The sequence below is a fragment of the Eriocheir sinensis genome, chromosome 68 (genome assembly GCF_024679095.1).
Source record: "Eriocheir sinensis breed Jianghai 21 chromosome 68, ASM2467909v1, whole genome shotgun sequence".
Taxonomy (NCBI): Eukaryota; Metazoa; Arthropoda; class Malacostraca; order Decapoda; family Varunidae; genus Eriocheir; species Eriocheir sinensis.
In genome coordinates this window covers 8,375,743-8,392,490 of record NC_066576.1, presented here as the reverse complement: position 1 = coordinate 8,392,490, position 16,748 = coordinate 8,375,743, and the positions used below count along the sequence as shown (strand labels likewise).

General features: G+C 44.5%; 2 protein-coding genes and 2 long non-coding RNA genes across 5 annotated transcripts; 2 read left to right on the top strand and 2 right to left on the bottom strand.

The window, feature by feature from the left end:
• The first annotated feature begins 160 nt into the window (after positions 1–160).
• On the top strand, positions 161–6,929 carry LOC126988255 (forkhead box protein B2-like). Of its 2 annotated transcripts, XR_007741803.1 has the most exons (5): positions 168–182; positions 2,041–2,153; positions 2,837–2,944; positions 4,933–6,493; positions 6,915–6,929. XR_007741803.1 is itself a non-coding variant. In XM_050846305.1 (4 exons), exons 1-4 carry the CDS (start codon positions 176–178, stop codon positions 5,065–5,067), a joined length of 363 nt encoding a protein of 120 aa, XP_050702262.1. In that variant the 5' UTR covers positions 161–175; the 3' UTR covers positions 5,068–6,381. The 2 variants fall into 2 exon arrangements, 1 of the variants encoding a protein (XP_050702262.1); XM_050846305.1 differs by lacking the exon at positions 6,915–6,929 and having other exon boundaries at positions 161–182; positions 4,933–6,381.
• LOC126988256 (uncharacterized) lies at positions 5,285–7,603 on the bottom strand. Its single transcript, XR_007741805.1, has 2 exons — positions 7,207–7,603; positions 5,285–7,100 (listed from the first exon to the last, which is right to left on the bottom strand). It is a non-coding gene; the product is annotated as an uncharacterized LOC126988256 (long non-coding RNA).
• Positions 7,604–8,490: 887 nt separating this feature from the next.
• Positions 8,491–9,907, top strand: LOC126988100 (uncharacterized). The gene is made up of 2 exons (XR_007741452.1): positions 8,491–9,729; positions 9,829–9,907. It is a non-coding gene; the product is annotated as an uncharacterized LOC126988100 (long non-coding RNA).
• Positions 9,726–15,994, bottom strand: LOC126988099 (alpha-(1,3)-fucosyltransferase C-like). The gene is made up of 5 exons (XM_050845906.1): positions 15,054–15,994; positions 13,196–13,381; positions 11,758–11,939; positions 10,916–11,049; positions 9,726–10,547 (listed from the first exon to the last, which is right to left on the bottom strand). Exons 1-5 carry the CDS (start codon positions 15,853–15,855, stop codon positions 10,307–10,309), a joined length of 1,545 nt encoding a protein of 514 aa, XP_050701863.1. The 5' UTR covers positions 15,856–15,994; the 3' UTR covers positions 9,726–10,306.
• Positions 15,995–16,748: the final 754 nt, after the last annotated feature.

Sequence of the window (16,748 nt, the reverse complement as noted above, 5' to 3'; positions counted from 1 at the left end):
TGCTGCCAGGGAGAAGAAGAAAACAAGGAAAAGAGATAAAAATGAGGGTGTTGTGGGTACCTGGGTGACGTCATGCCGAGCCCCGTGATGGTGACACGAGGGGGCAGGTGACGCCCGCCCGCCCGCCAATCAGCCTGACAGCGGCCCGTCACTCAGTCCAGGCCAGGTGCTCGCGATGGCAGGTGAGTGGGGCAGTGGTGGCGGTGGTGCTGGAAGGATAAATACAAGTGGAAGTAGTTGTAGTTGTGGTTATAATTGTTGTTGTACTACTGTCAATATTGGTCCGTGTAATATTAAGAGTCTACGAACTTTCCGTATTTCCTCCCCTTCATTTGTGTCGACATTATCATCAGAATTTTTACCACCAACAAAATAACTATCATCATCACCTTCCCACATCATCATCACCATCAACCCTCACCACTGTCGCCCTCATTATCATCTTCACTATCACCCGAACCATCATCATCATCATCATCATCATCATCACAGTCAACCCTCATCACTATCGCCCTCATTATCATCTTCACTATCACCCTAACCATCACCATCATCATCATCATCATCATCACTTCCAGATATCACGGCCGCCCCTCCATTATCATTTCCACACCAAGTTAATTTTCATAATGGGAACGAAATTAATTAAACTCGTCATCGTTCGCCTCTTCAAATGAATAAAAGAGAGAGAGACCAGCCGCTTGAATTTTCTATCTACGAAACTTTACTTAATAATAATGATAATAATGATAATAATAATAATAATAATAATAATAATAATAATAATAATAATAATAATAATAATAATAATAATAATAATAATAATAATAATAATAATAATAATAATAATAATAATAATAATAATAATAATAATAATAATAATAATAATAATAATAATAATAATAATAATAATAATAATAATAATAATAATCAGGTGTGAGATTTATACGAAGATACATGAAAAAGACATTCACAAAGGCGTATAGGAAAAAGAGGGAGAGAAAAAGAGAAGAAGAGAGAGAGGAAGAGAGAGAGAAGAAAACAGTGAGATTTATACAAAGACACATCAAAAAATCATTCACGAAAGCGTATAGAAAAAAGAGTGAGAGAAAAAGTGAAGAGAGAGAGGAAGAGAGAGAGAAGAAAAAGATAGATTTATACAAAGACACATCAAAAAGTCATTCACAAAATCGTATAGTAAAAAGAGGGAGAGAAAAAGAGTGAAAAAAAGAGAATGGGTGAGAAAGAAAAGAAGAGGAAGAGGAAAAGCCATCTCAAGCCTTCCCAGCAGCGGTCTAACCAAGGAGACTAACTTTGCGAACTCCCTTTTTCTTTTACAGCGCCACATAAAAATATCGGCGGAGGTTTTAGAGGCGGCCCGCGAGCGTAACTTCCCAGCCAATTACTTTATAGAGCCGAGGAAGGATATTTAATCTTCCCCTTTGTTTTATGGGTCTTGTATGGCGCCTTGAGGGATTAATAGCGAGGCATCCGTGTACAGGTGTGGGTGTTTGAGAGACAGACAGACACACAGACGCACACATACACTATTGATAAAAGAAAACTTAACTTACGATTATTAAAAGAATGGAGCTCCTAGAGAGAGTTGAGTGTCCAAAAAGAGAAAGGGGAAGATGTAGATAGATATAGATACAAAATAGACATGCTGATATTGATAGATATAGGTGGATAGATAGTAGAGTAGATGGATAAATAGAAAGATAGATATACAGTAGATAGATGGATAAGAATAGACATGCTGATATTGATAGATATAGGTGGATAGATAGTAGAGTAGATGGATAAATAGCACGATAGATATAGATAGATAGAAATAGAAAGATGGAGATAGAGCGATATAAAAAAAGAATCAATTTATTAAAAGTTATATCAAATAATAAGAAAATAAATACAAAAAAAAAAAACACTCAGCCGCTTAATTGTCTCATCAAAATACCAAATAATTTCAACTCGTCTCCCTTAATTACCCTCATTGACTACCTTTTCAGATTATAATTATCCTTCTTCTCCTCCCCCCAGGGTACCCTCAATATCCACAGGGGTCGTACGCCCCCCCACTGCCCCCCGCCCCCTCAGCTCCCCAATACTACCCCCCATACCCCCAGCAGCCCTACACCCCCCCTCCACCCCCGGTAAGTGTGTGTGTGTGTGTGTGTGTGTGTGTGTGTGTGAGAGAGAGAGAGAGAGAGAGAGAGAGAGAGAGAGAGAGAGAGAGAGAGAGAGACGTAAACAAAAAAGGAAAATAACATAGCACTTTTATCCAAACACAGTGAAGTTATCTCGGGTTCAAAAACTACATAGGATTCAAAACTCATTTAAACAACACAGACACCAATCATATTCCTATACTCTCTCTCTCTCTCTCTCTCTCTCTCTCTCTCACACACAGTTCTTCTCGTCTCTTCTCTCTTTCTCTTTGTCTACTCCATAATTTTCCCCCTCCTCTCTTTCAAGCTTTCTCTTATTCCTTCATTTCTACTCTCTCTCTCTCTCTCTCTCTCTCTCTCTCCCCCCCCCCCCCGTGCCTGATAAACCCTGTAACCACCCCCATGATAGCATTGTCCTCCCCTTTGACAATGGTAACACAATGACAGCTGATGATACGATGATAACACAATGATAGAGGGGATTCGCCGTATACTTATCATTGTGGTCATTGTTTTGCGTGGTTTGTGGTTTTTGTGGTATGTTATACTGATGTTGTGGTGATGGTGGTAGTGGTGTAGTAGTAGTAGTTGTTGTTGTTGTTGTTGTTGTTGTAGTAGTATCTCATCTCCCCTCCCTCCCTCCTCCCCCCCCCCCCCCCCTTCCGCAGCCGACGCAAGTGGTGGTCCAGGAGCAGCGCCCCCCGACGGTGGTGGTGCAGGCCCAGCAGCCGCCCCCGCCTACTGTGGTGGTGCAGGAGCGGGTGGTGGTGCGCGGGGTGAGTATCGGGGTGGGGTAGGGGGGAGGTGGGGGGGTGAGTATCGGGGGTGGGGGGTGGGGTGAGTATTGGGTGGTGGTGCGCGGGGTGAGTATCGGGGGTGGGGGGGGGGAGAAAGAGAAGAAAAGTTGATAAAAATTCCTGCCTTAAGGGACTGTTCACCTTTTTTGATGAGGTTAATGATCGTGTGCATCAATTTACATGCAGTTTTGTCTACAGATAGCTAAGACACTTACTTACGTGTGTAGAAATTTGAAAGACGATACATGAAAAAAAACAAAAGAAAAAAATAGTTTCATATAAAATTCCCTTAATATTTTACCAAACTTTACCCGACTGCTGCTCCGAAACTATTTAGCACAGACTTAAATCGAAGTTATCAGTGAGTAAAATAATCCCTAATGAAAACGTGCTAGGATTTCAACTACCCAAGTATTCTTTAAAAACTTGAAAAAAAAACTACTACTTTCCCCGTCGCGTAGAAAATTCGCCATTAGCGTGTAAAATAAAATATATAATGTATGCCTTAATCATTATTACTCGACTGATTTCTTGGGTTTATTTATTTTTTATCACATTTCCTTGTATATCGGATGATGATGATAATAATAAGATGAGAGTGTAGAGGACGAGCTAAAGTTTAAAGAGTAATATTTTTCTGTAGTGATCATGTGATTATGTAACGCGGCTGGTTGTTTCCGTAGAGTTGTTTTAATTTGTATAGCGTCACCCTCATAAAATAATCGCCTATGTCATTTTTCAGTGATTTCCAGGTTTATGTTTACATCAATATTTCATCATGTGACGCCCATTTTTGTATAGTTGCCTTCGCCATTCAGGGTTTGAGTGTCCTAGAATTGACCTTTTCGTTTCTGCCTAAATCTTAAGCCAAATAAGATAATGACAGTTCTTTTCTGATTTCCTGTAGAGTAGAAAATAATGACTTAGGCGGTTTGTTTACGAAGGTGACGATAGTGTGTTTCCTTGTAGATAACTTAAGTTCCCTACAATACTTAACGTAAACATCTTACACTCACCAGCGGCCTGATAACCTTTTGACGCTCCCAACAAAAATATCAGCTGTTAAATGATCTAAAGGGGCTATTACACTGGGCAAATTTTCCGTGGATCTTCAGTCAAACCACGATTTCCGCTGGCGTGGTTCTCCTATTTCCGTGGTTTTCTGACGTGTCCACGATCTTCCAAAGCTACGGTAGATTTCACTGAAGAACGACGGTATTACTCACCATCATCATCATCAGCAATAACGAGAAACAAATGAGAACCACGCCAGCGGAAATCGTGGTTTGACTGAAGATCGACGGAAAATTCGCCCAGTGTAACACCCCTTTAGTCTCGTGGCGAATAATTCCCTATGATTCAATGACAGTTATGGAGGTATTTTAATTAAGACGCGTCCACCCCTCACATCAACCATTTCCAAAGGTGTCACGTACCGTCTCCAGGAACTATATTTTTACAGCAAGGGAGGCAGCTCAGAGCAAAATATAAAACAAAATAAAACAAAACAAAAATACAGTAGCTAGACTTTCCTCAGATAAAGAAAAAAGAATAAGTGTCGGAAGCCCGAGACAATTAGTTCTTGAAGGCACGACTTGCATGACGCGACACGCTAGCTTAACCCGTCCGCTGCAATTGGCACGGATTCGGCCATCACTGGTAGCCTGGTAACATAAAGTCTCAGGTCTTTTTCTGCCTCTGTGGTGGATAGTGGAGTGTTTCCCATGTGGTACTGGTATGCTGGATATCCTCCCCCAAGGTACAGGACTTTACATTTTTCCTCATTGAATTGTAGCAGCCACTTTTTGTTCCATTCCTGTAGCTTGGTGAGGTCTTCTTGTAGGAAATCCGCGGTCAAGGGCTTAAGACGAGGCCCTCCCGTCCCCGGCACTGGCTCCTCCCTCACACCTCACAACGGCTAGCGACAGACTGACCCTCAATGGTTCTCCTTCTCTGTCCCTCTCCAGAGACCGGCCGGGGCAGGCCTGGGCGTGGGCATGGGCTTGGCGATGGGGCTGGCAGCAGGCAACCACCACCCACACCACCACCATCACCACCACCGCCGCCACCACCACCACCACCACCGCCACGGTTGGTGTTAGTGATGGGCGGACCAGCAGCATGAGGAAGAGGAACGAGAGATAAAAGAGGAGGGAGAGAAGGAGGTGGAAGACGGGAAGCAGGAACATACATACATGATTTCTCAAGCCTATATTTTTTTCATATAAATACATTTTTTTTTATTTCACCAGAGCCATTTTTTTTTTTGGTATAAAATGATTTGTAATTTTCTTCCTAAAGCATTTCCACAAAAAAAACTTTTCGACGAATCATCACATTGTAGCCCGGGTGAAAATTTGCTCACAAGCAAACAAAATTAATGTCCAGAAACAATACACATGAGCTCAAACACTAACAAATTTTTGGCTGGATGAGGATCAGTCAACCGCTAGCGGCCTTAAGTTGCGTGCACAGAAAACCGGTAGGCGGGAAATGTGGACAGGCAGCCAGAGCCAATCCATCCCCCGTGTCAGACCACGTCCGCCCCGTGCCGGTCATTCCCCGCCCATGTGATTCCATTCCCCCACAAGACAGTCCGTTCCCCTTTACGTCCACTTCCCGACCCATTCAACTCCATTGTCTCCCCCCCCCCACTCGTGCCAGTCAGGCCCCCACGTGGCTGTCGGTCCACTCCAACAGGCAGTGTGTATGTTCAGCTTGTAATGCATGACACTGATAATTATCTTAGTAGGTTGTGTTACTAGACTGGAGTTTCCCTACCATCAGGAAGTGGATATGATTGAATTATATCTTCAAATATATAGTAAGGTAAAATACAGGGTATGTTTGAAATTGTCAATAAAAATGTTATGTTGGATGATCCATTAACAGACCGGTGCAAGCTGGCAGGTAGGCAAGGTGTGTAAGGCTTGTAATTATGTAAGGTAAACCACACCAGTACTATCGCTTTTATGCGCTGGCTGCCGCTCCTCATCGCTTCACGGCCCTGTTACAAGCACTCTGTTCATTCAGCTCATTCTTAACTCATAACGTTTCTTTCTTTGGACACTTTCTCTCTCTCTCTCTCTCCCCTGATCATCTTCGTCAGGACAACAATGCACTTAATTGATGGACTGTTTTATATGGTAGACTTTGCTATATACGAACCTACAATCTATTTTTGAAACAATGAAGCTTATGAGTGGAAGTTTCAATACATCATATTTACGTATTTCTGGGGCCTGTGGGCTACGTGGCTTTTTAGTGTAAAGAAGCGACTGATAGAAACACATCAGTCACCATAGTAAGATGACTCGATATTGCTTCGTATGCGTCATGGATCGATGGAATAAATAATCAATATATGTTATATCGAAATGCACAATGATCAAATAAAATTCCCGTTCTGACTGAAACATTCTTTTGTAGTTTCCTAGGTTGGTATAACATGACACTTTCGGTTCTCACATCAACTATTTCTAAAGGTCAAAGAGGGGGTCAGTCGGGTTCTAATGAGTGTTTCTTTAGGTTCACGGTACAGAAGAAGGGTCAAACTACCACCAGGGTAATAAAAACTACTCCTGGAAATGCATACAACTCCTACGAAAACCTTGTCTAATGAGTGTTCCTTTAGGTTCACGGTACAGTAGAAGGGTCAAACTACCACCAGGGTCACAAAACTACTCCTGGAAATGCATACAACTCCTACGAAAACCTTGTCTAATGAGTGTTCCTTTAGGTTCACGGTACAGTAGAAGGGTCAAACTACCACAAGGGTCATAAAACTACTCCTGGAAATGCATACAACTCCTACGAAAGCCTTGTCAAATGAGTGTTCCTTTAGGTTCACGGTACAGAAGAAGGGTCAAACTACCACCAGGGTCACAAAACTACTCCTGGAAATGCCTACCACTCCTACGAAAACCTTGTCTAATGAGCGCTTCTTTAGGTTCACGGTACAGAAGAAGGGTCAAACTACCACCAGGGTCACAAAAATACTCCTGGAAATGCATACCACTCCTACGAAAACCTTGTCTAATGAGTGTTTCTTTAGGTTCACGGTACAGAAGAAGGGTCAAACTACCACCAGGGTCACAAAACTACTCCTGGAAATGCATACAACTCCTACGAAAACCTTGTCTAATGAGTATTTCTTTAGGTTCACGGTACAGTAGAAGGGTCAAACTACCACCAGGGTAATAAAAACTACTCCTGGAAATGCATACAACTCCTACGAAAACCTTGTCTAATGAGTGTTTCTTTAGGTTCACGGTACAGAAGAAGGGTCAAACTACCACCAGGGTCACAAAACTACTCCTGGAAATGCCTACCACTCCTACGAAAACCTTGTCTAATGAGCGCTTCTTTAGGTTCACGGTACAATAGAAGGGTCAAACTACCACCAGGGTCACAAAACTACTCCTGGAAATGCCTACCACTCCTACGAAAACCTTGTCTAATGAGTGCTTCTTTAGGTTCACGGTACAGAAGAAGGGTCAAACTACCACCAGGGTCACAAAACTACTCCTGGAAATGCATACAACTCCTACGAAAACCTTGTCTAATGAGTGTTTCTTTAGGTTCACGGTACAGAAGAAGGGTCAAACTACCACCAGGGTAATAAAAACTACTCCTGGAAATGCATACAACTCCTACGAAAACCTTGTCTAATGAGGGCTTCTTTAGGTTCACGGTACAGAAGAAGGGTCAAACTACCACCAGGGTAATAAAAAACACTCCTGGAAATGCCTACCACTCCTACGAAAACCTTGTCTAATGAGTGTTTCTTTAGGTTCACGGTACAGAAGAAGGGTCAAACTACCACCAGGGTAATAAAAACTACTCCTGCAAATGCATACAACTCCTACGAAAGCCTTGTCAAATGAGTGTTTCTTTAGGTTCACGGTACAGAAGAAGGGTCAAACTACCACCAGGGTAATAAAAACTACTCCTGGAAATGCCTACCACTCCTACGAAAACCTTGTCTAATGAGTGTTTCTTTAGGTTCACGGTACAGATGAAGGGTCAAACTACCACCAGGGTCACATAACTACTCCTGGAAATGCATACAACTCCTACGAAAACCTTGTCTAATGAGTATTTCTTTAGGTTCACGGTACAGTAGAAGGGTCAAACTACCACCAGGGTCACAAAACTACTCCTGGAAATGCCTACCACTCCTACGAAAACCTTGTCTAATGAGTGTTTCTTTAGGTTCACGGTACAGTAGAAGGGTCAAACTACCACCAGGGTCACAAAACTACTCCTGGAAATGCATACAACTCCTACGAAAGCCTTGTCAAATATGTGAACTTGGACAACGAAATGTTTAGTAATACAACCCCTATAGTCTTCCAAATATGTCGAGGCCAGTCTGGCATAGGCATCACGCGGGGCCTTTCCTCCCCTCTGCTCTGCCACACAGCCCCAACACCTATCTCTCCCTCTCATATGTAAGCTATAGGTAACATATGAGAGGAAAAAATAGGTGTTTGGGCAGTGTGGCAGAGCAGAGGGGAGAAATGGACCCGCGGGAGCCAACGCCAAAACGGACTCGACAATTTGGTTTCGCTATGGTAGGTCGGCATTCCTAGACGCTTCCGCCGCTCACACTAACTTCTAAGGCCGAAACTGAGATTATCGGTTCTCATGGGTGTTTTTCTAGGTTGATGGCGCCCTGCCGCCCGAGTGCCTGCGTGACTGACGGATGGAGGACAGAGGAGTACATTGACGAAATATTAATTTGGATTTCTGTACCACACTATTACTACTGTCGGAAATTCCTGTATATAATTACCTTTTAATAGGGAGAAATTAAGCGCTATTTGGGCAATTTGCACTTGGGTTATTATACAAGTGCACTGTTAGGATTCGAATTCGAGACTGTTGAACCAATGCATGAGAGAATTAACTTTTATACCAGCGTCTCGAGGCTGTGTATTGGCTGAGGTGCCGGATAAGTGACGTCACGTGTTGAAGCCTCGAAGCGTCATCGTAACTCACGAAGCCAGCTCTTCTACCCAGACCCCGACCCGTCAGCACCTACGGCCGGGTACCGTCTCGCCGTCACCACCACGTTTGGGATTATTCTTGCTTTGTACGTATGTATACCGCATATGTATACCACATTGCTAACTGCATGCCTCCCCCCACTCCCGCGGCCCCGCCACACACGACTTTCTACTCATGCTCATCCCTATACTGTCCAAATCCCTTACGCACGAGTTAACCAGCATCTTCACTCTTTCATCCCTCACGCTGGTAAACTCTGGAACAGTCTTCCTTCATCTGTATTTCCTCCTGCCTACGACTTAAACTCTTTCAAGAGGAGGGTATCCGGACACCTCTCCTCCCGAAATTGACCTCTCTTTCGGCCACCTCTTTGGATTCTTTTTAGGAGCAGCGAGTAGCGGGCTTTTTTTATTACCTTTTTTTTGTGCCCCTGAGCTGTCTCCTTTGTTGTAAAAAAAAAAAAAAAAGCTCAGCGTAGCATAAGTAGCTGTCTATGGTTGGCCAATCCTCTCATGCAGGGAAACCTCCTCATTCACCACAGCTAGCCCGCCACATCTTCCTGCCTCGATCCACTCACCTACTTCAGCTAAGGGCATTTAAATTGATTTTCCGCGTGTTACTCAGACAACTAATACATTTCCGAGTTTCCTGTAAGCGTCGCGGATCCGTGATATAGGAAATTAGTTCAACCCGTCTGCTGCGATTGGCACGGATTTGGCCTTCACTGGTAGCCTGGTAACATACACTCCCAGGTCTTTCTCTGCCTCTGTGGTGGATAGTGGAGTGTTTCTCATGTGGTATTGGTGTGCTGGATATCCCTTCACTGGTAGCCTGGTAACATACACTCCCAGGTCTTTCTCTGCCTCTGTGGTGGATAGTGGAGTGTTTCCCATGTGGTATTGGTGTGCTGGATATCCCTTCACTGGTAGCCTGGTAACATACACTCCCAGGTCTTTCTCTGCCTCTGTGGTGGATAGTGGAGTGTTTCCCATGTGGTATTGGTGTGCTGGATATCCCCTCCCAAGGTGCAGGACTTTACATTTTCTTCATTGAATTGTAGCAGCCACTTTTTGTTCCATTCCTGTAGCTTGGTGATGTCTTCTGGTAATAAATACGCACTCAAGGGGTTAAGAATATGACCCAGCGAAAGAAGAAGGGTAGGTGACCTGGGAGTATATGTTTCCAGGCTACCAGTAAAGGCTAAATCCAAGCCAATCGCAGCAGACGTGTTAAGATTTACCATTACTGGAACTGCCGTCAAGGGAATGGCCTCGGAAGGAAGAGCTTGCAGAAGGGGCGTAGGCTCCGATCTTGCACCCTTGCAGTTCACTAGTGGCGTGGGTATCGCTTCCACGGGTAGTGAGTCGTGCAATTGCTGACCCCCCACCACCACTCCCGGAGGTCGCGGTAGTACTGTGAGTGTGGGCGCCGCGTCGCTGCCCCCGCGTTGCTGCTGCGAGCCGTCCGATGCAGCAAGAGGCAGATTTCGCACAGGGGAAGGCTCCGTTTCGGCCGCCAATACTTCCGCCATAGATGATAACGCCCGTACTGCTCTGGTGAACTCGCAATGCTGGACAAAGGAGGCGAGGCATTAATAATCTGTTTAGTTCTTGTGTTCCCGTGTTTGTTTTTTTACAGCAAAGGATAAAACTAAAAGGCAGAGATTGATAAGAGCCCGATATGTCACTGCTCCCCTAAGCGAAAAATAGATTATCCAAGTTCTAAATCAGTGAAGTATGGGTATGATTTTTACATGTTTGAGATGGAGTGTGTGAAAGAGAGGCTGTTACACACACACACACACACACACACACACACACACACACACACACACACACACACACACACACACACACACCTCCCCCCCTCACTCCCCTCACACCCCCTCACTTTCCCCCACCCCCTCACTCCCCCCATGCCCACCCCCCGTACGCGCACCTGGTGAGGAGGCTGGCCAGCTCTTGGGGCCGCAGGTGGGTGGCGTCCACATAGGAGTGAGGGGGCAGGAAGTCTGAGTACCGCGATCCGCCGTAGACCACCGGGACCAGCCCGTGGATCAGCGGCAGCCACACCTGAGGGCCCCAACACACACCAGCGGCAGAGCGTTAGTGGCGGAGATACAGGTGTAAATATATCCTTTTATTTAATTTTTTTTTTTACAACAAAGGAGGCAGTTCAAGGGCACAAACAAAGGAAACAATAATAAAAAAAAAGCCCGCTACTCGCTGCTCCTAAAAAAAAAATCAAGAGGTGGCCGAAAGAGAGGTCAATTTCGGGAGGAGAGGTGTCCTGATACCCTCCTCTTGAAAGAGTTCAAGTCGTAGGCAGGAGGAAATACAGATGAAGGAGGATTGTTCCAGAGTTTACCAGCGTGAGGGATGAAAGAGTGAAGATGCTGGTTAACTCTTGCGTAAGGGATTTGGACAGTAAAGGGATGAACTTGAGTAGAAAGTCGTGTGTGGCGAGGCCGCGGGAGGGGGGGATGCATGCAGTTATAAAGTTCAGAAGAGCAGTCAGCTTGAAAATATCGATAGAAGATAGAAAGAGAGGCAAGAAAGGTTGTTTTCAAAGGACAGGTAGAACTTCAGTATTAAGAGTAAATATTTGTAGCGAGTAGCGGGCTTTTTTTTTTATTATTGTTTCCTTTATTTTGTGCCCTTGAGCTGCCTCCTTTGTTGTAAAAAAAAAAAAAATTGTGAGGCCATGCAGAAAGAGGGCGCCTCATAGTTTCACGCATCGCTCGTGCCAGAAGTGTTCCCATCTCTGCCCAGCTGTCTCACCTTCTCTGTCAGGTAGTCTTCGCACAGGTTGTTTTCAAAGGCCAGGTAGAACTTGTAGGTGGGACGGAGGACGCTGGTGTAGCAATCCTCCATGTGGTCCTTTGGGCACTGCCGCTCCCCGCAGGCGCCGAACACGTCCACCTCAATGTGCCACCGAAGTTCCCGCACGTAATACTCTCGACCTGCCGACACGGAGGCTTGAGAAAGGGGACAGGGCCGGCAGGGTGTTCAGGCAGGGTATTTGGGGAGGGTATACAGGGTAGGATAATCAGAGCAGGGTGTTCAGGTTGCAGGGGAAGTAGCTACAGTCACTTAGTACAACCCTCGTCCTACCAAAATCAGCAACACAGTACACGGACATAAACAATGTTGATCTGTCTACATTCGTGAAACCATTAAGTATTTTAAAACATTCGATCAGTTTTCCTCGGAGGCGACGTTTCTCGAGAGAGAACATGTTAAGGGTGGAAAGCCTTTCTTCGTAGGATTTGTTGCGCAAGGAAGGGATCATTTTTGTTGCCCGACGCTGAACACCTTCCAATTTAACAATGTCCTTTGCATGGTGGGGAGACCAAAACTGTACCGCATATTCCAAGTGGGGTCTGACTAAACTATTGTAGAGCGGAAGTATCACATCTGTATTCTTGAATAAAAAGTGTCTTTTTTGCTGCATCGATGCATTGCTGTGAGAATTTGAGGTGAGGCGTTGTAGTGTTGTCTGCCTGAGTCACGGGGTGAGGCGGAGGTGGGGTGAGCGTGGGGTGTGAGTATCGTGGTGATGGGATGGTGTGTATTGGAGGATCACGGGTTATCAGTGGAGATATGTGTGTTGTTTCTGTGCGGGGGAATATTCTGTGACTTACTTTATCTCTAAATATTGATGTTATCTAAGAAATGGTGGGTTGGTTATCCCTCCCCAGAGCACAAGGTGAGAGAAAGTCTACCTAGGCTTGCCAAGAGTAGCATGTATTGTCTATCCCAGCTTGGCTATTAACTGGCAACGTTACTTATAGAACCTTCTATCTAACGTAATCCTTGCCAAGATCATGACAACACACACACACACACACACACACACACACACACACACACACACACACACACACACACACACACACACATAAACACACACTATTATTTTTATTTCTATTTTCCTTCTTATTTTCAATCATACTACTTTGTTCATTTGTCTCATTCATTTCATTTCATCTTCCATTGATGTATATTTTCAGCTCTAGGGCTGTCTGGTACTTCATGCAATAAACCGTTTATTATTATTATTATTATTATTATTATTATTATTATTATTATTATTATTATTATTATTATTAAACACACACACACACACACACACACACACACACACACACACACACACACACACACACACACACACACACACACACACACACACACACACACACACACACACACACACCCGAGGTCGTGCTGCAGTGTGACACCATCCAGGCCACTAACTTAGGCCTCGTCAAGAAGGCCGCCCAGTCCTCCCCGTCCTCCCTCTTCCCCTGCAGCAGCGTAGCAGACTCCAGCGCCTTCAGGTAGCTCACGTAGGCGGGTCCGGACTTGTCGAGGAGGGCTGGGCGTAGCGGGTCAGCTTCACCTACGGACAGAAGCATCAACATCCACCATTACCGGTCCACTGCATAAAAAAAGGCCTTTCCGAACGTCCTCCACCTCTTTCCATTAACCAATCTATATATTATTACAGTTATCAACCCTTTGAGCTGCCTGATTTACTGTAAAAAATCTATATATTATAACAGTTATCAACCCTTTGAGCTGCATAATTTACTGTACAAAATCTATATATTATTACAGTTATCAACCCTTTGAGATGCCAAATTTACTGTACAAAATCTATATATTACTACAGTTATCAACCCTTTGAGCCGCTTAATTTACTGTAAAAAATCTATATATTACTACAGTTAACCCTTTGAGATGCTTAATTTACTGTACAAAATCTATATATTACTACAGTTATCAACCCTTTGAGCTGCATAATTTACTGTAAAAAATCTATATATTACTACAGTTATGAACCCTTTGAGCGGCATAATTTACTGTAAACAATCTATATATTACTACAGTTATCAACCCTTTGAGCTGCATAATTTACTGTAAAAAATCTATATATTACTACAGTTAACCCTTTGAGCCGCTTAATTTACTGTACAAAATCTATATATTACTACAGTTAACCCTTTGAGCCGGTTAATTTACTGTAAAAAAAATATCATCAGTCACCTCTACACTCACTCCCCAGCAATCAGCCAGTCTATTAATCAATCTATCTATCCATCATCCTATCACCTAACACCCATCTATTAACCCCGATTAATAGATGGGTGTTAGGTCAGGATCTTAAAGAAGCCAGAGCTATAATCACTTGTATCATACTCAATTTGAATTTCGCGGGGCTCTTTTGGTAACAACATATTTTCCGTGGAAGGAGGGAAGGGGTGGGTCTCTCTCTCTCTCTCTCTCTCTCTCTCTCTCTCTCTCTCTCTCTCTCTCTCTCTCTCTCTCTCTCTCTCTCTCTCTCTTGTTTCCTATTTCCATCCTTTTGTCTTCTTTTTATTCCTTTTCTCCCTTATTCTCTTACGCAGCAATTCTTTCACCTCCTTCTCCTCCTCCTGACGTCCGCCTGTTCGCTTCTCGTTGGAGGTGCTTCAGTTATGGTTAGGTTAGGTTAGGTTAGGTTAGGTAAAGGGTCTATTACACTGGGCAAATTTTCCGTGGATCTTCAGTCAAACCACGATTTCCGCTGGCGTGGTTCTCCTATTTCCGTGGTTTTCTGACGTGTCCACGATCTTCCAAAGCTACGGTAGATTTCACTGAAGGACGACGGTATTACTCATCATCATCATCAGCAATAACAAGAAACAAATGAGAACCACGCTAGCGGAAATCGTGGTTTGACTGAAGATCCACGGAAAATTTGCCAAGTGTAATAGGCCGTTTAATTCTCCTAATCTAAGAGCCGATTTCACAGTCCAACACAGTGTCTTCGTAACAGCCCGAACCAAACTATAGAATCCCATACAATCCAAAATGGGGAGGTCTTCGATGCCACACTAAATACACAAGACTTTTCCTGTACAGTTTCATCAAATCTGTGAACTTAAATATAAACACCAGACACTATACAAGGAAATTTCGAAGGCTCTGGTATTGGTTTGGGAGCTTACGAACCCATCATGGGGAACTGTGGAAATGGCCCTATGGCTCCATATCAACCCATCCTCCCTTCCCAAGTCCGACTCACCCACCGGACAGAGGCAAGAGCGCCCCGTATGGCACCATCACGTCGGAAGCTCGGTGGTACGTCATGGTCCAGTTGAAGTAATCCGGGAGTCCAAACATCCACTCGTACCGTTTCTCAAGGAGCTTCCCGAATGTCTTGAACTTCGCCCTAAGCTGACGTATCCCCTCACTCTCCTCCCAGCTAGGTGCCTCCCAGCTGAGCCATACATACAGCTGCTCAGGACGCCGCCTCTTTGGTAGCGACCCCTTATTGAAGTCGTAGGCGTGGAATATCAAGGCGTCTGCATCGTCCGGGTTGGGAGAGTCCTGAAGGAAGGTGCAGGCGGAGACGGGACACTGGTGCATGGAGTCCATTTGGCTAAAATATCCATCCCAGGAACTAGAGAAAAATTTGGTGTAGAAGAGTATCGTTTTGTGGTTTGCGATGCTTTGGTTTCGCGAGTCGTTGGGGGTGAAGGTCGAGCTTGTGTTGAATCTGAGAGAAACTCTTTGGTGTGTCTCCGACGAGTCTGATTCACTTGTTACAATCACATTTTCATCGTTATTCAAGTGACCTTCCCGCGCCGACGCCAAACCCACACCACCACCACCACCGTTACTGTTTGGGTTGGCGACGTTTGCGACTCCACCATCGTCCACCACAAAGTCGTTCTCATCCTCCAAGTCGTACAGCTTTTTCGGGATGAGAGATTCAATCGTTGTCGCAGTGTAGAGCATCCCAAGAAGGAGTCCAGCGGCGATGGTGACGAGGAGACTCCAGCAACGCCTCCCCCCGCACAGACCCCTCCCACGGCCACTCCACCTCATCCCTCCGTTCACGTGCTGCCGATACAATGAACGTGGCTTAGTAACACACACACACACACACACACACACACACACACGGGAGGCAGCTGAGCGTGTGCGTCCCGCTGTGATTCACTCTCGCCGCCTTCCTGGCTTCCTTGTCTCCTGAACGGGACTTTTTTGATTCGGCTATATATATATATATATGAACAAAGGATGGGGGCGTGAGTATTTCTTAAGGGCTATTACACTTGGCAAATTTTCCGTGGATCTTCAGTCAAACCACGATTTCCGCTGGTTCTCATTTGTTTCGTGTTATTGCTGATGATGATGATGGTGAGCAATACCGTCGTCCTTCAGTGAAATCTACCGTAGCTTTGGAAGATCGTGGACACGTCAGAAAACCACGGAAATATGAGAACCACGCCACCGGAAATCGTGGTTTGACTGAAGATCCACGGAAAATTCGCCCCTATAGAAGTTTGGGAACCACTGTCGTAGAGTTATCATGGGATTGTAAACTGAAATGGTTACACAAAATTAAATGATTGTAAAATTACTAAAACAACTCTAAAATATACATCTCGTTCCAGATCTTGTTTAAACACTGCCTGGCAAGATAAACACTCACTATTAATTTGTCGCTTAGGTTGCTGCGGGTCACATTGTGAAACATTTCGGTGCCCAAACGCGCTCAGTTGACAAGGCTTTCGTAGGAGTTTTGGGTATTTCCAGAGGTAGTTTTGTGACCCCTCTGGTAGTCTGACCCTTCTTCTGTACTATGAACCTAAAAACGCACTCATTAGAACACACACACACACACACACACACACACACACACACACACACACACACACAAATATCATATCACAAAAAAATACTATATCGTACCGTACCTTCACAGCGCTGGCCAC